Source organism: Scatophagus argus, chromosome 2 (assembly GCF_020382885.2).
Source record: "Scatophagus argus isolate fScaArg1 chromosome 2, fScaArg1.pri, whole genome shotgun sequence".
NCBI lineage: Eukaryota > Metazoa > Chordata > Actinopteri > Scatophagidae > Scatophagus > Scatophagus argus.
The window spans coordinates 18682456-18707756 of record NC_058494.1 but is presented as its reverse complement, the minus strand read 5'-3'; the positions used below and the strand labels follow the sequence as shown (position 1 = coordinate 18707756).

The window sequence follows — 25301 nt, the reverse complement described above, 5'->3', positions numbered from 1 at the left end:
TTAAAAGTCCAAAGAAGGTTGACTGGAGGAGTCTTGAATATGAAACCCAGTTCGACTGTTTTTCTTTCCCTGCGCCCTCTGAACTGATACAGGACTATGTGTTTATGAGGTGTTACATTAGGAGGCTTTAATGATTTCCTGTCATATGCAGTAAAAAGCCAGGAAGACGCAGCACAGTCCGTAACTATTCAGACAGCGATGCATGTTTGTTTTGTGCTCAAACTTGGGACCTGAAAGCTGAAATCAAAAGCTAATCAGTTGATCAATGAATTGGTTTAACTGATTAAAAGTCTGACTCGTTTCTCATTTCATTACGAATCAGGCTTTGAAACAATTGAAATAAAATGTATTAGGCATGTTTATTTTTTAGTGATATGTCATAACTATACTGACATGTACGATTTCAGTGGATAATTTCTAGTGAGAAACACTGTGTCTTCATCTGGAGACTGTTCCAGAGGAGCACAAAGAGACTGATAGCAAGCTTCATCACATGGTGCAACAACAATCACCTGAAGCTCAGTATCAGCCAAACCAATAAGCTTGTGGTGGACTACAACATTTCAAATATGGATGCTGCTGCAAAGAAGAAGTTACAAATTTTATAAAGTGGTTGCTTCACATCTTCAACAGTCATCACAGTTTCAAGGTGGACACCCAAGGTCAGTGTCACAAATTCAGTATCTGACCAAATGGAAAAAAATACAGTCACAATCTCCCCTTCTGCTCCTGAGCTACGGTGTTGAAGTCACAGTGAAGCTGAACTTTGGCCGTTTGGATATAAATACATTTCATCCTATTAGACATTTGTTTGAAATCAGGACTAGCAAATGAATTCTTGGAATGGGACGGACAACCCAAAAACACATGTTGCCTCCGACGGCAGCTTGAGAGGAGGCATAAAAAACCAGCAGGTTCTAAAATTTGTTGTTGTTTTTTCTTTTTTTTCCTTCTGATTTTATCAGTGTGTGACTATCTTTTGTTTTTGAACTGCTGGTTGAAAAAGACAAGCAATTTACATGTCAGAGACATGTCATGTTCATTTTCTGACATTTTATAAACCAAATGAATAACTAAAAATAATTAGCAGCTCAGGACTCCTAAAGACAACAGTAATTAGCTGCTACATGAAACACTGACTATAAAGGTACAGCGCTGAGTTTGATCTTTAATTTGGTGGTGTTTACATACACATACAGATGCAGATTAATAGTGCAGGACCTGAAACCTTAGCCTCGTCACAAATTGGAAGGAATATGTATAAAAAGGCTACAATTCTAAAAGACCCATAAAGCTGAAAGTTGGCTTTTTTAACCTCCGTCTCTGTTTAAATTTAAACCCCATGTGTTGGAGTACAGAGCCAAAACAATAGAAAATGTGTCACTGTCCAAGTACCGCACTGTATTTCTATTCTGAGCTGTGAACAAGAGCCACAATGTGTAAGCTACCACCCACTCTAACATTTGAGAGTAATTTTGAAAATAACTCCAAAAAAATCATTTTTCTCAGGGTTGAATCATGTGGTTGGTTAATATCTGGTACATGTATGAGAACAGCAACAAGAAAAAAAAAAAAACAACAAAAAAACAAACCCAAAAAACAAGATCCTTAGCCCTGAAACGAGTATTTGATTATTAAGTAAGTAAGTCGACAGAAAAGTCAGCAGCTATTGTGATAATTGATTAAGACATTTTTTAAAAGAAAAACAAAACAAATGCAGTCAAATTTTCTGTCATTTATAGACAAAACAACTAATCAATTAAAAACTGATAATAAAATTGATATGTTATGTTGTAACCCTACACCATTACATACAAGAGAGGCTCTTGGACATCTTATTAATGCTGCCATGGAGGATTCTGTACCTGCGTGTCCAGTACTAATGTGGTTCTTCATGTCGTTCTCCTCCATGCAGGCGTAGTCACAGACGCTGCAGCAGAGCGAGAACATCCACTGCTCCTTGTCCACATGGAGCGACATGTGGCTGACAAACTGGGCGTTCAGCTCCGTCTGGAAATCACACACATGGCAGCTGGACAGAGAACAGAGAGGAAAAGGAAGGAAGATGGCGAGAATAAGGGGGGGAGACGGGGCGGGAAAGAGGAGGGAGACAGTCAGCTTTAGTGTTGTACTATGTCTGCATAAATTGGTACAAGTGGTACAATGTGGATGCTTGTCTTTAAATCTGTTAAAAGAAATGTCTGTTAATCCACACTGCAAATATGCTGCTCTTTTAAATCTTTTCAGATCATGAGCCACATACCGTATTAGAGCAATAGTATGACATTTTGGGAAAGACACTCATTTGCTTTCTTGCTCAGAGTTTGATGAGAAGATCTTGTCTTGGCTTATCTACGTTACTATGAAGCTACAGCTGGGAGAACAGCTAGCTTAGCTTAGTATAAATACTGCAAGTACAGAGAAACGGCTAGCCTGGCTCTGCTCCAACTTCAAATGTTTATTTTCCAACACCTCTAAAACTCACTGAGGAGTCTTGTCGTCACTGTGAGGTTTCCACACACAACCTGTAGAACAGTTCGGCACGTAATCGCCCGTAAATGCAGAATCGTTTTTATACTCTTATGCTGTTTATGTACAGATTAAACAAAAGAGATTTAACGTGTTAATCATTGAGCGTCAGAGGTGCCGGCAGGCGGATTTGTTCGCTGCTGTCAAGAAAGCGATATTTAAATCAAATCAAGACATATATCAGGATATAATTGGAAATCAAGCAGCAGCGACACATCAATCACAAAATGCCTCAAGAGCGTCATCTGATACTGGCGACATCCTGTTATCGTTACCTGTAGTAGTAGGGGCAGTTCTTGCGCTCGGCAGAGTCAGCTGTTACAGCGCTGACGATCTGCTCAGCATCTGTGTTGACCAGTTTGACAGAGTGGATGGTCAGGTGCTGATTGAGGTTAGCCCTGCACTTGGCTGCGTAAGGACACAGGTGACACTTGTACTTCCTCTCCTCTGCAACAAATTGAGACAGACACAAGACCTCGTGTTACTGTAAACATCACCTCAGACGATATTTCATTAAGTTGCGCGCAGCCTCTGAGCCTTTGAAGCAAACTTAAACCTAATTATTTGTTGGTTAACCCTGCCTCACCAGCGGCTGACCGCTGAGTCTAACTCTAATCTTGGGATGAGGAAGTAAAAACACCTTACGATGTGTGACAAAGTCAGTCTTTCAGGGAAGCACCTGACTACTCCTGAAGAGAAATGGTGAAAATATGAGGCATGTACAGACATAGTTACATTAATTTTCAGAGCTGCAAAATAAAATAAAAATAAATAAATTATGAAAACACAGTCTTTCTTTTCATCCCAAAACAAATAAACATAACAACACATCTTCTCCCTGTAGCTTCCAGTCAAACTCAAACACACACACACACACACACACCATTTGCCCCAAGGACATGAAGCCAGGCAACCTTTATGTCGCCGGGGAAACCAAAAAGACCATCACACTGACATATGCCCCTGCTTCTGCTCTCTGTGGTGTGGCCAAGCTGTTCACAGCCAACACTCTCAGATGGCGTGTGTGTGCGTGTGTGTGTGAGTGTGTTGTGTAGTGAGTGCACGCAAAATGTGAGAGCATGTCCAATTGTGTGGGGGCATTTGGTACACGAGTCTCCATTTGTGCACCCAGTGATTTAGTCTGCAGTCTCGAGTAGGTTGTATTAATTTCTAATCCAGAGTTAATTTGCTTCAAATTAAATTGTTTATGCAGGATATTCCTTCTTTTTTTTTTTTTATTAGTTCCCCCTAATAAGGACTGAGACAGGGACTGAAGAAGACAGTGACGGGGTAGAATGGATCAATTTGGAGCAAAGAAGGTCCAAGTTTGAAAACACAGTGTAATCAAGACACAAGGGAGTGTACAGCTTCATCCTGAGGAAGTCTCCTGTGTGAGACGAAAAGTGAAAGAGGGAACCGATCGTGGCTGCATCAGAATTACCGCTGTGTGTGTGTGTGTGTGTGTGCGTGCGCGCAGATACTCTGTGAGGCATCCCTCTAGCTGGGTAATTAGACGGGCAGTTTTCCCAGTGAGACTAATCATGGAAGTAATCTCTTTAAAAGAAGGGTAATCTAGTCTAGTAAGCCTTATTTACTTACTGTGAGCAGCACAAACGCAAGCACACACGCACAAACACAGCAGCTCACGTTATCTGTACATTAACCCAGAGACGCGAACGTACAGACCAAAGTGCGGCGGCGTGCACGTACGCTGATGATGTCATCGTGTATGTGTCTTTGTGTACCTGTGTGCAGAGACAGGTGCCTAGAGAGAGTCTGCTGTCTACCGAACACCTTGCCGCAGACGGGACAGGGGAAGAGCTGTTCGTTTAGTCTCCACTGGGCGATCCCGTTTCCCGGCTCCCCGTCGTCCTTTTCAGAGTCTGCAACACAAACACAGGAGCCCATACTCATCGCTCACTGATGACACAATCAGCCACAAAAGCATCTGCAGTTATAAATCAAAGTAGCTCAAGTTCAGCATGGACTGATGTCGAAACCGTGCCCACCAAACCAAAACACACTGCCCCGGTGCGTGTGTACGCCCTGACTGTGTTGGCTTTTTTTTCTTCTGGGGTTTGGTTTTTATTCAGTAGTAGACAGTTTAGATATGACAGGAAACAAGGGGAATGTGTCAATGAATATGATAAAGTTCTGAAGCATTTACAGTACAGCATGTGTCGTAACCACTATGGCGCCCTAATTACATCTATCCTGAATGAGATTTAGCACTGTCCTCTTTTTTTTTTTAAATGTCTTTTACTTCAGTTTCTTTCTTTCTTCAAACTCTACGCTGACTGAAAGACGTTCGGCAGGTAATGGTAATATACGCTGTTTTCTTTTTGAATGAACTGAGGGGGTGAAGGGGGAAGTCCTACCTTTGCTGACTGTCGCCTTTTGATTTCACTTATATCACAATTGACGTTGTTAAATATTGTTATTAAACTGGGCAATCGTTTCACTGTTTGTTTTTACTTGCCATAAATCTGCAAACGTAACACATCTTTTGGAGCAATTATTTTCTTGACAGGCCAGCGCATCCAGCAAGTAAAGTTTTCCCCTGTTTAGCCTCTTGGCGACTATTGTTTTTTCTTTTTGGAATAGTCGCTCTATAGTGAGTTTCTGCCCAGTGTTGATGGTGTACATGTGATCAGCCTCCCGCTGACTAAAAGTTTACATAATTTGCAGATGAAATTCAGTGCACATAAACTTGACAGTTCTGGCTTAGCAAAATAAAGAGTACAGTTTATTGTTTATATGCAACAGCAAATAGTGGCAGCTTCTAGAAGGATAAGGATACAATGAAGAACAGCAGAGGTTTTTTTTTCTCATATTCAGGGTTATTATGTGAACCAAATGTTAAAGAACTGGTAGACTGGCTTTGGAAGGTGGTGTGAAAGGACATTTTACTATTGCACTGACTCACAAACCTTGGAGCATTTTTTTCTGTATTGGTCTCGCATATTTAATATGCCCTCTAAGCTAATGAATTTATGTTGTGTGCCTTTGTTTACTTGCTTTTATTTGTATCACACCGTCCCTCTCAAATCCTTTTTTGAACAGTCAAAGCAAAATGCAACACCTTGCATATATATTTAAATACGTATTTTTCCAAAGCAGAGTGGCTTGTGTAATCGCATATGCGAACTATCTGTTGAATACTCTGTTTTATATGTGCTGCAAAAAGAGTGTTTGATAATTCATTAAGCGTACCTGAATTTTATTGCATTCTTCACTACTACTTTATACTTCATGTTATCTTGATTTTGAAAAAAATTTTTAAAAAAAATAAACAAACGTGGGTCAGTTGAAATGATTAGTGCATTGACAGACTATTTTATTTTTAATTTCAGTTGATTTTTAAACAAAAATGCCAAACTTTGCCAACACAAAGCTTCTCCAACATGAGAATTTGCTGCTCTTCGTTTGTGTATCGCTGTGACCTGAATATTTACATATTAACCTCTTTCTTCTGCAGGTCTGTAATAAAGGTCTGTGTAGGTCTGTGGGCACTGGAATGAATCTGAGTGAGGGCACATGGGCGTGTCGTACTGTAAAGCAGCATTTGAGTGAAAACTAAGTAAATAATCGGCTAAAAACAGCACGAATGTGAGTATAACCACACAAGTGGAGAAAGTGTCACAATGAATTAGATGACTTAGCGCAACCTCACCCAACCTGCAGATCGTGGACTGCCTCTTACCTTGATGGTCCTGATATCCGACTTTGATCGGCTATTCACACTTCTCCAAACTCACTGTCTGTGTGGGGCTTATTCTGAGAACCTTATACCTTCTTATGGGGCTTGTAGCTAATGCTTTGCACGTAAAAGCATTAACTTGTTCTGACTCACAAGTAAGACCAGGGGATGGCCTGGTTAGGGCAGTGTCTCGAGGCCAGGTCGTGGCAAGCACACTAATGATTAAACCAGTTAGGGAGTGGCATGGGCCTTGAAGTGGTTAATGGTTTAATTAGTGTTATTAGAACTGGAGAGAGGGACACAAACAACAAATGTAGGATTGTGCTAAACCCCAGACTTAAGGGAGAAGATGGCAGAATCCTGAGGTCACGCTGGTATTACACAAACACCTCCTCACAGATTCTTTCTTTATAGCTGAAGGGTAAAGGCTTAAATAGTTGCTGCAGTCAGACAGAACATCACTGTCCATAAATGTATAACACTGCAGCACAAATATCCTGTTTTTCCCCTCTAAATACAGACACACTGTCAAATGCATTGTTAAAATATCTGCAGTAAGGATGTCAACATTTCCTTTTAAATACACAAGTCTTAACAAGTCTTAAGAAAATCGCGACACAGCAGTAAATTCTAACTCATCACTCCCAAAATTTTTACTATTGGTTAATTATATGTACCAATAATATCTAAATAAACTACAATAATAGCTAAAGAAAAACACATTTTTAAATAGCTTTTCTCAGCTTGCTTCCAGGTTTGCCCAGTGGCAAGGCCGAGTGGCACAGCCATATGCAGTTTTAGATAACACATTCATGGTTCCTTAGCTTAGCTGCTCACTGTTGCTCTGTACCTTTTAAATCTCTGTGTGGTGGGTCACACAGATAACATGTCTTTACAATGTCCTTTCAATACCATCCTGCTGGCTCACTTAAAAATAATAAATAAAAAAAAATTTAAAAACAGGCTCTGTCACCACCTCCTCTGCCGGTTTAACGCTGGAACAAGGAAGCCCACCATTTGGTGTTCCCATGTTACAGCAAGGCGAAATAGCAACGCAATATTCCAATCTTGAACAAGACAGGAGGAAAGATGAACTGGCAGGACACTAAAATTTCACAAACCAACTAAAAATTCTAACCAATGAGCGGAGCAGGGAGAAACAAAACGGGAAAGAGAAATGAAGACAGAGTATAAGAGAAAGAACTGGTGTAGACCGACACATACGAAGATGAGGAAAGAGTAAAACTGTACAACAATAAAAGAGCGAGCAGCAGAGGCCGGATCTGAAGCTTAAGCACACAAGGGAAAGGGGAGGTGGACTGGGCGAATTAACTTTCAGGACACTCTTGACACCCAGAAGCCAATCAGATTTTCATTAACTGGCAGAGGGACAGGCAAAGCTGGCACAAGCTAATTAACCTCTAGATCTCTCACTGCCAAAGGAACATGGAGGGAAGTTCTGGGATGCCAAGGAAGAGGGGAGGAGAGCGAGCAGGGGGATGCCCTGGGCAGAGGCCTTCAGGTTGGGGAAATGTGTGAGCGTGCAGAAAGACCGGACGGATCTCTAAATATGGAGGGAGGAGAGGGGGTTTACCAGAGGGAGAGGGGGAGATCATGTTAAGCTGGAGGTTGTTAATTCTGACGTGTCCTTGCGGCCGTATACAATTCGACTATAATTTCTTGATTATCACAATAGCTGCTGATTAATTTTCAGCTGACAGACAAAGTGATTATTCAACTGAACACTGCAGCTCTAGAAGACACAATATGAGCAAAGACAGTGCTGATCCAACGACTCCCTGCTCCCGTGCGTGTCTGTTTTGCGTCTTACCATGAAACGCCGCCCTGGTAGAAGAAGTGGCCTCCGCAGGGGAAGAGCTCTTGGAGCGCGAGTTAAAGGGTGATTGTCTGAAGCACTCGTCCAGGAACGGACTGAAACAGGACACATAATGAATTAATCACACATTCAAACCATATTTTTAAAATTCAGCTTATTACTTTTGAATTTGAGAATAATCATCGTTGAGTATTTTTGACTCACCTGTTTATTCCCACCATGTTACTGTCTTTGTGGTTGTTAGATTTGCTGACTTTTTCTGTGGGGCGGAGGAGAAAATCAAGGAACTGTCACATTAGAGTCAATGAAATATTATTTATATACTGACATTATATTATTGTCCCATCTATTAAAATACTGGATTACAGTGTAATTTCCCAATACGACCACGTGTTATCATGTGACCGAAGTTCCGTTGTTACGTGCCGCGATGACAACTGAGCCACCGTCACGACAATTAAGCAAACTCTACTGATGTCGAAGAATGAAGTGGCTCCAAAGGTGTAAATGGAGAAGCTGGCATTTCCAAGGTCAAGTGTGTCAATTTATGTTAATGTTTTAAGTCCTGAGCCCATAGTTGAGAAGAGCAATTTAGATGTCACGAGCGGTGACTGTAAATTACGCTGTAGGTTAATAAACTGTTGCCAAAAACTTCCTAAAACTTAGCTGCAAACTGGCAGGACAGAGAAACAAACACTATATGATCCCGATTTAACTCGGCTAGTAAAGCACAGGTTCGCCGTGCCAGCAGGGGTGTGCTGGCCATCTGGAGAAGTGGGAGTCTCCGTGGTGGGCCTGCCGACCTGTGGGCCGAAAGTAAGCCCAATAACACCAGTATGAAAAGATTAAATTAAAAAAAATCTGCATTAAAGTACCCAGATGGTACGTGCGTGTTTGTGTACAGTTGCCTTCTTGTATTGAAATGTAAAAGTCTGTTGAGGGCTATTTATCAGGGCAATAGTTTTCCAATATTTCACGGTAATACTTCAGGAAAAATAAATACAAAATGTGTGTCCAATTTCAAAATCGGGGTCTGAACTAAAACTAGAACTTGTTTTTTGTTTTGCTCTCACACATCAGCACCTGATTTTAACTTCCAGGAGCCGTTTGTCTGTACTTCTCTCAACTTGTGAAAACCCTGCTGAGGAGAATCAGACACCTCCTGATGCTTAACAAGCCTAATATTTTATTTCACAAAAATGTAATAATTTCTTCTGGCATTAGTAGTAAGTGAAAGTACTTGACCTGCAAATAAACCTTGATATAAAAATATTTCTATAGTAGTGAGTCAACTGACTTTCTGTAACTTTTTTCTGTAACTTTATAGTCCTGACAGCGTTCACACTTTTCCCTCTGGCACTTAAGATCACACATGAAGCCAATTCTCTATAAACACATACACATGCAAGGCAGGTACAGTCTCTGTTGCATACACCTGTAATGATGCATATACATTTTTAAGTAGAAAATAAAGGGCTTTTGCGTCCACCTCTGTTCTCAAGTGCCGTTTCAGAGTGAGCCACTTCTAGTTCAACATGGTTGAAGCTCACCATGATCTGAATACATGTTCAGCATAACACAGGAGCCATTTCAAGTTAATGACAATGGCGGCGAGGTTTCCAGGTGGTAACAAAAGCGGGAGTTGTAAAATGAGCTAATAGCACTACTTGGACAGCTGATGAGAGCACAGATCGTGGGTTTTTGAGAATTCAGAGCATTATACAAAATGCCTGAGAATTGAGCCATATGTGTGAGCTTCAAGGCGATGTACTGAAGTGAATTTCAAAGCTGCAACAATCTCAGTGTTCAGAGCGACCTTGCTACTGATGTGTCTCTGAGGTCCTACTGCTCTGGGTAATTCATATTGATTGCTCATTGTGTGACAGCAGCCCACTCTGTTCCAGTCCCCCTCACATTCAAACCCAGTTCTAAGGCGGGGGGGGGGTTGTTGCTGTTGCCAGGCTAGTGATGCCCTCGCCTCCTTGGGTGGGCATACTATGTACCCCCGCTGCCCTCCCCTACCCTCCTTATGCTCTCCCCCCTTAACACCCTACTTCGTCACACTGCTCGCCAAGGACAGAGGTCTTTTTCCACGTTGCCATGGAGATGCCGCACGGGAGAAATGTAAAGGGAGGGAGGGGAAGTGCTTGGGGTGGGGGCGGGGTGGGGGGCATGTGCAGCCAAGTGTGCTTGAGCCGGCATGTCTCAAAACGAGTCAGGGGAGGGAGAGAGAGAGAGAGAGAAGGAGAGGGAGGAGGGAAGACGGGGGCATTTGTGCAGACACCACTCCCCATGGGGCCTTGTGTGAGTGTGTAAAGGTGTGCATGCAAGACTGTGTGGGAAAGAAAGACTGTCAATGTGTGAATTTGTGAATATGTGTGAAAGCAAGAAGAGAGAAAAAGATTTTTACACAAGCTTGTTTCTGTATATGCCATTTAAGTGAAGCAATCACAGGCTGGATAATCTGGGGTCACAGCCCAGAACTACAAGCCTGACCTGACACCCTCTTCCTCCAAACCCCCTCCCCGAACACATACACGCATCTACTATTTTCTCTGAGGGGCGATGGTTCCACCTCAAAGCTCCTTCGTAATCTAGCTATACAAACAGCTGTCTGCTGTTTCAATGTCACTTTCATGGCCGCACAGGTAGAAAGCAGGATTTCACATGTCATACATCCTTGACTTTACTACAAAGCCGCCAGAGGATGGAAATGGAAACATGTAGGTTTTACGGTTGAGTATCAAAAACTTTCCAAGGTTTATGCTGCGGTGCTGCAGGGAAAAAGAAGATGTGTTGTGGATCTTCTGTCGCTCAGAGAACAGCGTGTGCCTGACATGTCTCGAAGCAACATACCTGACAATTTGAACAGTAGTTCGGAGGCCATTTTGACCGATATGTCCTGGGAGAAGAGGTCTTTCTGGGGGCGGGCCAACGTCTCTGGGAGGTTACTCATCGGCTCACTCTTCTCACTCGCCCCTAAAGTGCTGAAGGGCAGCAGGTGAGAGGCAGGTGGGGTGAGTTCTGTGGGGGGTGGGTCCACCTCCATGGGCTCTGCCTTTACTTTCACCTTCTGGTAGTGGGCATCTTTGTTGTTCTCTACAGAGGATGATTAAAAAAAAAAGAGGACAATTACTGGTTAGACTCTGATTAAGGAGATTAAACTATTCTACATTATTTAAGAGTAAGGATTTTCGTTTATTCACGGAATGAAGGTTATGAAGACCGGATTGAAGACACACAATGACCAACCAGAAAAGCAGAAACCTGTACAACGTAATGCAATTCTTTGTGGCATATGACCCAACACAAAAAGCAATGTCAGACTGGGGCTCCTTGTCATGTTTCGGATGTCTGTGAGTTGTTATTGGGTTGGAAGCTAAAGTACGACAATCCAAATATCAGCAAAAACATGAGCATTGCAGCTAAAGCCGAGCTGACCCGGTTAGCATCTTGCTGTGTAATTATTAAGGCACGAGGGCATCGAGGTCAGACTCTTGCTTGGGGAAGGCGCTCCAGCAGCTCATGTAGGTTCACGATGGCAAACAGCAAAGACACAAAACGGTTTAATGATTGCTAACCATGAAACAGTGAATCCAAGAGTCTCTGAATGGTTTTCAGCACATAAACAATAATCTGAAATGGGGAAAACAACCGTGGACTCACTTCTCATACAAGTTCAAAAGGTGAAGAGAAGAAGGCAGGCTAAAAATAGTCGAGATGGCATCTGTTAGGAACGTCCCGAGCCGATCTGCAGAATCAAACACTGACTCTCCTCTCTCTGTAGACATTAAAAGAAAGGCTATAGGCTGCCATAAAAAATATTGGAAACTATTAAAAGGAAACTGTGAGGCAGGCTATATTTTCTTAATGCAGAGCTACTCCGCTGTTAGAAACTGGTTCTCCAACAGTCTCTATGGCGAAATTAACTAAATTAAATATAGGCCTACTGTAAGTATACACAGTGCAGCTGTACTCTGTGGGAAAAAAAATTAATAGATCAGATTGTAAGAAAAAAAAAAAACAGCTTGGGACACCCCTTAGCATCTGTATATGCAAGGTATCTGATCTTTTGACTGCGGCGATGGCAGGAGGCAGTGTCTCAGTGTGGTGACAAGAAAGAGCAAGACAAAGCAGTGGGGTTGATACAGTGCTGCTGACATGGCGACTCAGCACGATTATGGGATATATGAATTTGGCAGGGCATCGGGAGCAGTAGGAGGGGCAGGGGGAGGTTAGAAGAGCGAGAGGAACAGTGGGGGAAGGGGGGGTGAGATACAAGACAGTAACCCTGTGCTAACCCTGCCACCCCCTCCTCTCACATTCTCCACTCCTCTGCTGAAGGAGGCCTGTGTGAGACACCAAGACTGGACCTACAGTCCACTGTGCGCACGTGCGAGCATGCAAGAGTATCTACTGAATCACTGTGTGTGTACTGCTGTGTTTATGTGGATGAATTAAAGTGTGCACTGCCCCTCGCCTCCTCCCCGAGGTCCAGGTGTCTGGTTTAGTGGTAGCAGCCAGCATGTGGGGGGGACACTGACAACCATCAGCCCCACTAATCCCTTAATCAGGTTGCCAGAGTTGGCCAAGAGTAACCTAGGAAAGGCTGATGGAGGGGCAGAGCAGAGGAGGAGAGAGGCGGGAAGGCGGAGGGGTTGGGGGCACTGCTCTGTAAGGGTCAACCAAGGGACACGCGAGCTGCTTCCATCATTGGATCGCCGCCCTGACGACAGAGACTGAGTGGACTGCCGCTCTGCAAAAACACTCACAGTTGCACGTTAAAAGACATCCACACACTAAAAGGGCACAACATGGACTTGAGCTCTAAGTGTTGGGACAAACACACTCACAACCCCAAAGAGCTATTACAGAGAGATCACATGACACAGAGAGAAAATATTTGATCATAAACACGCCGACAACATGTTGAAAGCATCACATCAGGGCAGGCCAGGAGTCTACCTGTCACAAAGTGAAAAAAATGAAAATGTGGCCTTACTCCCACACTGATAATAGCTATGGCTTTTTCATCAGGGTCATAACCTAATGTTCTGAAGCCATAAAAAGCAGCCCTTAGTCTGCCTGAATCCAGCATGTGTGTTCTGTAAGTGTGTGTAAGAGTGTGTGTGTGTGCTTTTGTTACCTATTGGGAACCTTTTTCAGTTTTAACACAACCTTGTTGTGGCCAGTAGGCCTCACAGGGATCAAAGTCCATTTCTAATGAGACACAACGAAATTTCTGAGGTCCTGGTTAAGGCTGGGGTTAGGCATGAATTGGTTATGATTAAGGTTAGGGTTAAGGTTTGGCTTAGGCTGTCAACAATGAATGGAAGTCAATGCAATATCCTAACAAGGATAGCTATGCAAACTTGTGTTCGAGAGTGTATCTGTGCCCTGTGTGTTTATTTATGTATATGTCATCCCCTCTGGTGCAGAAGCCTCCTCTGTGGTACACCAGCTGCCATTAGGCCACAGAATCAGGTCTGGAAAAGCATGTCCATGTGCGTTTTTGTGACCTGTTGGGGTAATAATAGATCTGGTATAAACACAGACTTTGTTGGGACCAATAGTCTTCACGGCGACTATAGCCCTATTCTAAAGAGGAAAAATGTCATTTCGGAGGTCCTGGTTGAGGCTAAGGGTAGAAAGTTAGGTTTAGGCTGTCTACAATGCAGTGTCCTAAGGATCACGAGTATGTGTGAGTGAGTACAAAACTGCCCTTTTCCGCAAAATAAATATCATAGCTTTTCTATGATGTCAGTGTTGCTAAAGTTCCTCCTAATGTTGAAGGAGTTTCAGTAAAGCTTATCAAACACAAATAAAGTCTATGGGAAATAAACAGGGTTAAACTGCAGGCTATCACAATGTGTGTGTGTTATGAGTATAATAACAGGAGTAATAGTATACACAGAAGCCATTTTTGCAGTAAGAATTGAAAAATACTGAAAACCAGGGAAACTGATCATTCCATAACAAATAATCTAATTGATTACATTTACATTTAAAATCACAATGTGGCCTTATATCTAGAGAAATATTAATCTTGCAAAAAAATGCACGAGTCCTCTGGAGAGTTTGGCTGCCTGTCCTCGTCTGAGCTTTAGATAGGGACAACATAGTCCAGTTAAACTAGCAGTACTATCATTTAATTTACCACCGTCTCTTTGAATTTCAACTTCAACATTTAAAAAGTGGAACACAAAAGGAACCTGAAAGTATTCATTTGATACCCCTGCGCTACATTGTTCCAGTTTTTGAAATTTTTAGTGATAAATTTCTATCAGCATTCCTGACTTTACTGAATTGCTCAAACTGAGCTAACATGATTTGAGAGCTAGTATAACTATTAAGTACACTTGCAGACCTCTTTCTTGTTTTTCTGGCTGTTTGTTTGGTAAAGAAGTGGTGAACTTCTGATGAGGTTTTAGATTCAGTTGATTCAATTTGTGAAGCACTACATGTGCTTTAGAGTCTAAAGAAACCCTTTTAGAATGCAAGTCTGGATTAGGTTAAAACTTTTGTCTCAATGTGACCTATAACCAAGCGAAAGCCTGCAAACAAATACGTGGTTTGTAATGGCTACCACGTTGCACAGTTGTTACAATGTGCTTGAATGTGATCTGTATGCCAAGTTACCCTAAATGCACTATACATACCTGGTCCCCTCTGACGCAGCACTACTCAAGGTTTGAGGTGGAGTGAAAGTGACTGGGGTTTGTGCAATGTTCTGTTTTTAGGGATCAACTTTGACCTCATGTGTCTCCTTCAATCTGCACGGACTCGACAGCTTGTCTGGCTGAGAATATAGATCATACAGATCCAGGATTTTTGACTACACTTAGACCAAAAAGGTCCCATACCATTAGTGACCGAATGCATGCAAAGTCAATCTATTGCACCACTGTGATGCATCAAACAGCAGAGAAACAAAAACTTGACACACAGTCAGTGAGGCAGTCAGACAGTGGGAGAGGCAAAGAGGAAGGGTAAAGAGATGGAAGAAACTGTCAAATAGCGCCAGGAAGAGAACACCTAGGGGTAAGAAAGGAAAGAAGAAAGTGGGATGAGAGAGAAGAGCTGGGGGAGGAAAAAAGGATAAGGAATGGCTAGAGCCTAAATGACAACCTCTCCACCCCCACCATCCTGTTATCCAAGTCTACCCTTCTCCCTGCTCTGTTATTCCACATCTCTCTATCCCTGCCCCCATCCCTCTCTCTCTCTCAATCTCTCTATTCTCTTGCTCTCTAGCCGACCTGCTCAGACAGGGGTGAAGAGTTCAGGCGCTTCAAAGGCTGCAGTGTGGAGACTGCATGTCATGTGGGAGCCACAGCAGTCTTGCCTGCAGACTTCACAGACAGCTGCTGCTACAATTGATCCTCGACCAGCCAGCTCTCGGTAGTTGGGCCTTCCAACGGTCGCAGACTGCAGCTATATCTGACTCTAGAGCAGCGCGCTTGATGAACAGGCCATCAGAAAACAGATATGGACCTTATAAAGCGGTCCTAAACAAAAACATTTGGCACAAGCCAGAGCTGACCCGTGGATAGCAAAACTTCATCATACAAGGTCAACCCAAAAGATGACAAGCGACCGCATCGGTATTTCAAACAATCACTTCTGCTTATAGAAGTACCCACCCCAGGAAACAAACACCCATAGCAAGGGGCAAAAGGAATCAACTCTTCATTTCTGTAAACAGAACCATAGGCAGTGACGAGAAGCCACTGAGTCAGAGAGAAAGATGTGGAGGTAGGGAGGGTGGGAGTAAGAGAGGTCAGCAAGCGGCCACACCGAGGGGGCATGATGAGGACACTGTCAGAGCAGTGTAGAGCTTAACATAAACTAATACTGTAGAGTAAAGCCAGTGTTGTGACTTCATTGTGATGAGACTAGCCTAGAGTAAATATTGAATCCTTTCATGTGAGGATAAAGATAACTAATGAACATTACATTCACTTATTTAAACAATTTCTGCCGTTTCAATTCAATTAAAGATTAAATAATTTTCCTTGTCACAAAAAATCACCCGACCAATATAACCAGTGCCATTATATGGTTTCCTAACCTTCGACTGTGCTTTGCTGGCCATAGTAGCAGCGCTATGACATGTAATACAAACAGCACAGTGTAAGGCCAGGTGTTCATGTTTTGGTGATAAATCAGATATTTGAATATTTGAAATTAAACAGTTAGTTATCAGTGCACCATTATTGAACTGATTATTTATTCATCATCAACTGTAGTAGAAGTGTGGGGTGCAAATATGTAGCAATTACATAATAACATGTAATGTATGAAGAAAAAAAAATATCCAATGTAATTTAAACAAGAGTGTCAATCAGCCCTTTTGCATCTGTCACTGAAGTCTTTTCAGGACAGTTCTCCACTTTGGTTGACTAAATCCCTACAGCTACATTATATGGACAAAAGTAGAGGGACACACCTCTTTATTATTTTATTATTTTTGAGTTTAGGTGTGATATGGGGCTGTTTTTCAGGGGTTGGGATGAGTCCCTTACTTCCAGTGAAGTCCTAATGCTTCAGCATATCAAGACATTTTTGACAATGCTACGCTTCTTTTGTGGCTATGTGGCAACCGTTTGCGGAAGGCCCTTTCATATTCCAGCATGACTATGTCCCAGTGCACAAAGCAAAGCTCTATAAAGACTTTTGGTGTGGAAGTACTTGACTGGCCTGCACAGAGTCCTGACCTCAACTCCAGCCAACATTTGGGATGACCTGGAACGGAGATTGTGAGCCAGACCTTTTTGGTCCAACATCAGGCCTGACCTCACAAATGCTCTACTGCTTGAACGGGTAACAATTCCCACAAAATCGAGTGAAAGCTGTTATAGCTGCAAAGGGGGACCAACTCCATGTTAATGTCTATGTAATCAGAACCCCATGTCATTAAATGTTCCTGTTGGTATAATGGTCAGGTGTCCTAATACTTTTGTTCCTGAAGGCTGGAGGTGATGTACAGCATGCATTTTATCTGTATCACAGAGCACAGCCATTGCACACCGTAAGCCACAGTGGTTACCTGAAGGAAATCACGCACAAAAGCTATAAGAGTTACAAAAAAACAAAACAAAACCCAAAACTTTAAACTCTTGATGGAGAGTCATGTAATGGGCAGTTTTCCCAGTAGACAGTGTGAATGTAGGCCGACACCGTGTGCTATGTCAGTCAGTTGTGGCTCCTACAGGAAAGACAATCGTGAAATCTTCTGCGGAAAAGCCAGATGGAGTCGGCATGTTTTGATTATAAACAGCTTTAATTATCACTCAGTCAATCAGCTTTGGCCAGTACTGTAGGACCTAAATCAACATCCACTTTCTAGCTTTTTGCTGAATTCAGTTAATCGTTCTCTCACACAGACAAAACTTAAGACAATACATTTTCTCATAAAACTACGGGCAGCAACTATGGCTCGAGCAGGTGAACCAAACGGGATAAATGGCAGCTAATAATATTATTAAACCTGCATTTGAACTGTACAGAGGAAAAAAGATCAGACAGAATGTTCATGTTTCTTTGTTACTGTTGGATGTGGAAATAGGTTGGTGTTTTTTTTAAATATCAAGAAAAAGAAAATCATACGCTAAAAATGTGTCTCTACCAGTTTGGTTGGAAGTCTTTCTTCACCTTAGTGGTCAAAATTGCTTAATGCAGCTTTTATTAGAGCGGTAACAAGCACTGCAGAGGGGGAGAGGGCCTGTAAAATGTCCTCAGAGATGGCAGGCCTGTTCCTAAGGAATGAGTTAAGCGAGTACAAAGTGTGATTTCACACCTATGGTGAGGGTGGCTGGATGGTGAGTGGGTGGCACGGCTGTTACCCACACGATGCCAGTCTGCCAGGGCACCACCTAGGTCCCTGCAACCCCCCAAACTCCCCCTCCCCCTACCTTCCTGTGACGCCATGTTCCCCTTGCCCTGCAACACCAGTGCCCATCTGCTAGGACACGTTAGCCGCTGGCGCCAGGGACTATTTAGCCCGCTGTAATTAGCCCCCAGACACCAGCAACCTGGTTTTAAACAGATGTGGGGGAGGTAGCGCTAGCAATGCGACTCAACATGACCAACCAGTGTTTGATAAGGAGGAGAGGAGAGGAGAGGGAGGTAAAAGAGAGGAGAAGAAGTGACCCAGTTAAGGGGATGATGCAACTCATGTTACAGCACAATGGGCTGTAATGATGACAACCACACTTGCTCTGACTGTCCAGTGCCATGGTCGAGGAAGGATGAGCAGCAGAAATCTAATTAGGCTGTGTCCATTTGCTGTACGACGTGCAAAACTGAGAAAATAAGCACTTTTTTTTTTTTTTTAACAGAGCCACAGCGATGTTCGGAACAAAGGAAATGCTTAGCCTAAAATCCCCAATGTTATTTCCCTATTTAAGCATCCATACTGGGTTATTGTGTTCCTGGGCTGACCTTTAACGGGGGACAGAGAGAGGTCACAGTGTAGACGCCCTTGAACCTCATAACTGTAATCACACGTGACTGTAACGGCATTGACCTTTCTCTGGCTCTCTCCTCTCCTCCTCGCCATCTTTTTCTCCTTCCCTTCCCCCCCAGGGTCATTTGAGGGTCCAGACTCTTGTCAAGGCTGTCACTCTAGACAGCCCTCTCCATCTACCACCCCCGCTGTTGCCATGGCAATGGACGGCACTGCGCTCCGAGGACTGTGTGAGGGGGCAGTGGGAGCCAGCGGAAGGATGAACGCTGCAGCATCTTTCCCTAACCTAGGTCAACCTTGCAGAGCTAGTGTAAGTAATGGGAGGGGATAAACGCTGGCCGTGCTGCTTGAGGACCAAATAAACTGGCAGGATAAAAAGCCAAAAAGGATGGGAGACAAAGAGGGAAAACAAAGATGAAACAAAAGACATAGGTGGAAGCAGTGCAGTAGGGGAATTATATACAGCCCACATTATTCTCTCAGTTTCTCTCTGTGATTTAACACAAAGGCCAACATATTAAATTAGGTTTTTTCTGTTGTTTTAAAGTAGTGATCATGTCATCTTTGTCTTCCTCAAACGTTCACACAAAAGCACATTCAAACACACAGGGAAACGTGACCTGGGGGCAGGCAGTGGAGCAGCACACATGCAGTACCACAGAGCTTCCAACCAGCGTGAGTCACTCTGAACACCAGTCAACCCAGAGAGAACAATGGCAACCGGTGTGTGAGGTGTCTGTCAGGCATGCACACACTGGCAAAGGATGAAGAGCCGCGGATGGAGCAACTCCCCACTGCGCCACCATCAGACTGTCATTTACTTTGTGGTTTTTAACACCGTGGATGCATATTTTCACAAGTGTGTCACACTGTAAGTTTCATGGCATGCTAAGTATCAGATTAACTAAAATTTGAAATGTTTTCGTTTCAAATTGTAGTTCATTTAAATAAAAAGGTTATCAAAAATACATTATCCCTGTATTGCATAATGTTTTTCTGTGTATCATATTGTGAGGGAAGCCAGTTTTTTGGGTACATACTTCAGCAGAATTGATTCTTGACTGCCTGAGAGATACACTCCAGCGACCCACTGAGGACAAACACCTGTCCATAACATGCATGGACTTAGCATTCAGCAGTGATTTTGAATATATGCTAAACAAGCATCAGCTTTAAACTTAAATTAGCAGTGAGAGAAAGTGTGTGGTACTTGGAAAAACAACAGTGAACTGAACTGTTAAAAAATTAAAAAACTAGAACTGACTCCCACCTGAGGACTTCTTACAAACAGAAGCTGTAAAGGCTAAATCATGCAGCGCTGGATGATGTCAGGGTGGTCCACAAAGGTTGACGCAGTCTGCATGTCAGATATCTGTTTAACTGGCTGTTTTAAGTTCAATGCAGCAAGCAAGCATCTGCTGCCATTTTAATGGCATTGTTATGAAAAGGGACATCAGGACAAAAAAAAATGGCTGCACAACACAAAACAGAACTTATCCTCAACACACTGCTTCTTGTTCCCAAAAAACTTGGAATAAACCACAGATGTAAGTTACTTTGAATATCATCACTGAGGATACAAAGGCTTCACTGACACCAACTGGAGTGAAGCCCTTAGAGAAAGCAAGGCTATTTCACCAAATATCCTTTATCAACACATGTACAACCAGGCCCCCCCAGTTTCAGCTTGGTTAATGCTTTGCTTAGAGTTTAAATTACCTGAAAGCTTAATTAGCAGCTCAGAGGCCACCTTAACGTTGATGTCCTGGTTCAACAAGCTGTTCTTAGCCATGGGGCTTCCTTCCCTTGGTTTCAGTGGCCCTGGGCGCTCTGTGGCTGCTGCAGCCCCAGCTGGCACGTCCTGGCAGAAAGTCGCCGGGAAGCTTGGCTGGACTTGACTCTGGGACCGGGAGGATGGTCTAGGGCTCAGTGCTTCGTCCACTTTGGGCTCTTCCTTCAGGTGGAATGGAGACTTAAGTGTTTCCCTCTGATTGGCCGCTGTAGTCAGACAGAAAAAGAAATGAGAAAAAATTAAGTTTAGTGACAGACCACGAGGACATCACATCAACATCTGTTGAACCTGAACGTTTCTTATGAGTGAAGAGCTAAATACACATAACGTAATGCATTAAAATGTAAATTAAATGGAACAACAAAGTGGCCCACAGTGAATTTTCACAGTCCTGTCACTACAACAGACACCACAGTTGGTGTGTTGTGGGCCAACACAGAGGGTGCAACCTCATGACTGTCCTTCTCTCTTGGTGTTTAGGGCATCCATAATTCCCAATTCATTTCCCTCCTCTTCTCTCCTTCACACTGCCCCAGTCCCCATCCCATTCCTTTCTCAACACTTGGCTTCCTCATCCCTTCTCACCCCAGATGTTGTCCGAATCCTCTTCAGGCGTAAGGACATGAAATAACTCTTGTACCTCTGTAGAGCGCGCTAACAATCGGCTGAAGCCTTATCTGGCCTTATCTTTGCAATGTGTAGCCTTGGTTGGGGAGTGAACTGTCACATGGATCCCTCTGCTCTAAAGTCATCTTCAAGAGAAACTGGGCCACATCTAATCCGCCTAAGATGAATAATTAATAATTAGACATGGAGCAACTTCCGATGGCCGCCAAGAAAAGAACAGCGGGGCCAGCGTCTCTCTTTGTGTCTCCCAGCACGTTCCACTACACGTTGTACTAAAACGAAGATTCACACAGACTATAGCTTACACCATTGCTGAAATTCAGAATGGCTATAAAACATAGAGTTGCTATGGAAATATGTTTTAAAATACATTATGTCTTTCTGTGCAAAGTTACTTGGTATCTTTGTTATAGGACACCACTGTTTTACTAAGGGTGCATGAAACTTGCTGCAAAAAGTATATTTTCACAATGTTCCATGTTTCAAGAAAGCAAAATTTTCTTTTCTCTTTCCAGGTTTATGACGTAATAATTTCGCTTGTTGTAACCTTTTACTTTTCATGGTTAATAAGCTGATAACGATCACCTGCTGTAGAGGGAAGTGGGGAGTCTAGTTTGTATAGTACCAGAGAAATCATGTTCTCTGCAATGCTACTATATTTTTTCTTGTCAATAGTAAAAACCAATTAGCCAGTTTGGATGCATCAGCATCTGCAAACGTGGTGTTGTGATGTAGACTGTTTGACATGTAAGTCAAGAAGCAGCGCTGTTAAAGTGAAGTTTAAAAGGCAGGCCATCACACATGCTAATGATGACCAAATGTATCAGTGGTTGCTGTCTATGGTTTCGCAACTGTCTTCGTTAATGGAAAAAAAATATCCACACCTCAAGTGTTAATTTTCTTCACAGCAGAATATGCTTGTAATATAAAACCACTGTAACAGTCACGCATTTTGAAATAAGCAAAACAAAAAAAAAGAGTGGGGTGCTGCTAAAGACATGCCTCAATATTCACCTATACATAAAAATTAAAGTTTAATTCTAATTTAAATTTGAAAAAAATTACATTTTTTACAATATTATTCCAGAAGTTTCATGGTGGATAAGCAGGGTACCAACAAACACGACACATCTTAACAACACCCGTCCCAACCCCTGACACATCAAGTTTTCAAACAAACAATATTTACACTACTACAACAACTATCTCTCTTACACAAACACACACAGGGCATGGATATAAGAGAGGCTATCACTCTTGGAATAGACTGCTGTCCAGTCTCCTCTGGCCCCAGCAGAGATCTGCTCTGCTCCTCACCCTACCGTCTCACCTAACATCTCTAACTGCCACAGGCCTGCCGCCCCCTGCCCACATCATCAATCTGTGCTGGCTCCAGCCTCTCTGATTAATGATGATCTACGCTGGAGGGATAGAGGGCTGAGGGACAGAGGGTATGGAGCAGGAAAAGGGGACAGGTGCTGGTGTTTTGACCACCCATGTGATGCCACAGTGCCCCTCTATGGCGGGTTGGGGTTGCGGTTCAAGAGGGGGGAGGAAGAAGAGGTTGAGCCGAGGGGGAGGAGGAGAGGGGGCAGTGACCTTCAAGTTCAGGGGCAGCGGCGCAGGGTCGCATGCGGCACCAGCTGGAAATGTCACACCGTCAGATGTCAGCGGGCAGGCTAAGTATAACCTGGTCAGCACCTGGAAGGACGTCCTCTAATTAGAAGCGTGTTGGGCCATGTCGGATCAGACAGGGACAGCACACTTGGTCACCGCCTTACAAACACACATTATAAAAATACACTATCCCATTTACCCACGCAGACACATACTTCTCATCTGTATCCAAAGGAAAAATGCTTACTTCATGTGTCAGACTGCGTTCAGAAAAATCAACATAAGCTATAGATGAATACAGAATCAACACAAACTTAGATTCTTAAATTCTCACGAGAACAAAAACAACCCCAGGACGTGCACTCACACACAAAGCCACACCAATCCGATGACCTTTTAGATTGCTATAAATAGAGTGTATTTCTACTAAGAATCTATGTTACAGAGCCCAATGAATTATTTAGTAGGCTAATTCAATGGGCACATTTTTTTGTATTGCTCTGAGCTGATGGCTCAGTGACAAAAAAAAAAAAAAAAAAAAGCCAGAGCACAGTACCGATAGGAACAATTCAGTTTATACTTTGGCCTTTTGTCTGTCCAAATTTCACAATCATGACAGAATCATGAGCATCCAGCCTCTGGCAGAGCACCTTGTGAAGTGAACACAGATCTGAGAAGGAGACGGGCATCTCTGGGTGACTGGGCATCTCTTCTGTGAGCTTCCTGCCTGTGTGAGTACATACCCAGGCCAATGTCAGCTCCCTGTGCATGATACTGTACAGCTGGTTCTGGCTCAGGGTTGACGATGCTATCAGTTTGTCTCCATGTTATCACACCCTTCTGACACCTGCCACCATCGCCGTTCGCTTGCCCGTTTCTCTCCCCTTCGCCACACTTCTCTCTCTCGCCTCATCCGTCTCGCTGCCAGGCGCTTGTCCACTTCGCCTCACCTCTCGCTCCGCGGCCAGGGCTGCCGTCAAATAACTTCATTAGCTTTCCACCTCTGTCACGCCGGCCTGTTCCCCATCTGACAATTGGCTGCTGTTTTCTCCCGGAGAAAAAAAAGCAACAAAAAAAGAAGCACAGGGATACACGGGGCAAGTTGAGAACCCAACAATAGCTGACAGCGTGCTAGACACTGGACAGTGATACTGATGGCTGCAGTGGGGATGTATAGACCAGGGGTCACACACAAAAGGCCTGCTGTGTCTGCTCATGTGGAGCTGGAAAGCAAGGGACGTGGAGATTAAATCTAGATGTTCACCAAGAGACAAAACCAAAATTCAAAATTCTAAAAATTCTGTGTTGGCTAAGAGCTAATCCAACAAAGCCCAAAAGTGTCTGCACTTGAGCATAAAACAGATGCTCTTATGGCGTTTTCATATACCACAACAGAAAATAATACAATTAGGACAATGACATGATGATCCTGTTCTCTATAAATCCTTAAAAGTGCTCAAGATCTTTAAAGCAGAGTGTCAAAACGCTGCCTGCACACCATCTCACTGTAGCAAAGCATTGCATGCAAGATGCTCTCCCAGGAAAAAGATAAATAAGACGACTGCAGAAGCATCATGACAGATGCAACACCTCCCACAACCCCCTGCATGCCAATTATTCACACCCAGCTAGGGTCAAGCTCGTTGTGCCTGTGTCACCACAGCAGGGGGTGGGGGGGTGGTGTTTGGAGGGTGTGCAGTGCCCACTGTCATTATTAACTCAGGGTCCGCTGGGCACAGGGTAGGGGCTGTGCATTTCAAAGTGCCTTGGTGGCTTTCATCTCTGAATCAAAATGTGGATCACACTGGATAGCTAACGGTTGTGTCAGCATGCAAGGATAAAAATCAAAGGGTATCAGTATAATGTTCAATGGAAAGCAGGGCAGACCAAAAATGATATGCTTATTATGTCAGAGGTCAGGAGGAGTTCACTGGCTTTTAATGCCTGGGGAACTCGATGCAACTCCCTCTTTGCCTTGTTCTCCCTCACTTGCTGTCACTTTATCTGTCTCTTTCTTTCTTTTTTTTTTTTATCTTTCCCTCAGCATTTTATACACCCCCACCCTTCCCTCTCTCAGGCCTTGTGGGATTGAGGCACTGAGACGGCAGTGTAAAAGCAAGAGGGATGAGCTGCTCGTGTACACATTCAATCTGGGTTGGCAGAGAGGTCAAAAGAAATAGAGTCTAGAGGTCCCCGGAGAAACTTCCTCACCTCTCCCTCCCCGGCTGCTCCGCGGCATGGGTAAGTCTCACAAAGATCTGAGTCCAGTTCTTTTCAGTTTCACAACCCTCCATCTTTAACTCCACCCCCCCCCCCACCGACAAAGGGAGATCAAAGAAGACGTATTCATTAAAAACCATCATCACGCATTCAAGTTCAAGATCCTTCCGTCCTGTCTTTTCATGTCCTTCCTTATTCTCCTTGAATGATGTCCTGACTAAGATGTCCGCCACTTGACACTGGACTGACATTGTGAGGAGCCATCTTGGCTCCTCTGGGAGTTGCCTGGGCTTGATTGTGCAGTCTGGGAGTGAAGTGCAACTGGCACCCAGGGGGCATCCATGTGGAGCCGGGGCGTGCGAGATCGAGGGGGAGTTAACTAAGCCGGCCCAGTCCCCGTGCATCCTGGCGGGGTCACAGGATGGAGCTCAGGGCGCTAATCATTTCAAATTATGAATTCCTTTTTAATTATGAATTATGCATAAATTTTTAATTAATCTAATGTTCCCAGGGT

The 25301-nt window shown here is 43.4% G+C and overlaps 2 protein-coding genes across 3 annotated transcripts in view; one reads left to right on the top strand and one right to left on the bottom strand.

Annotated features, from left to right (window-relative positions):
* mmaa (metabolism of cobalamin associated A) overlaps window positions 1–19433 on the top strand; it is a 51696-nt gene extending 32263 nt beyond the window's left edge. The window contains exons 7-8 of the mRNA XM_046415610.1: window positions 18651–18841; window positions 19124–19433. Of these exons, the coding sequence (XP_046271566.1) occupies window positions 18651–18794 (144 nt within the window). The 3' untranslated portion in view covers window positions 18795–18841; window positions 19124–19433. The remainder of the gene's footprint in view (window positions 1–18650; window positions 18842–19123) is intronic.
* The window catches only part of znf827 (zinc finger protein 827), a 63132-nt gene that overhangs the window by 9934 nt on the left and 27897 nt on the right, over window positions 1–25301 (bottom strand). For both annotated transcript variants that reach the window (XM_046415572.1, XM_046415562.1), the window contains exons 5-11: window positions 20251–20529; window positions 10923–11165; window positions 8271–8325; window positions 8061–8161; window positions 4275–4412; window positions 2805–2976; window positions 1866–2032 (exon numbers count right to left, since the gene is read on the bottom strand). In XM_046415572.1, the coding sequence (XP_046271528.1) occupies window positions 1866–2032; window positions 2805–2976; window positions 4275–4412; window positions 8061–8161; window positions 8271–8325; window positions 10923–11165; window positions 20251–20529 (1155 nt within the window). The remainder of the gene's footprint in view (window positions 1–1865; window positions 2033–2804; window positions 2977–4274; window positions 4413–8060; window positions 8162–8270; window positions 8326–10922; window positions 11166–20250; window positions 20530–25301) is intronic.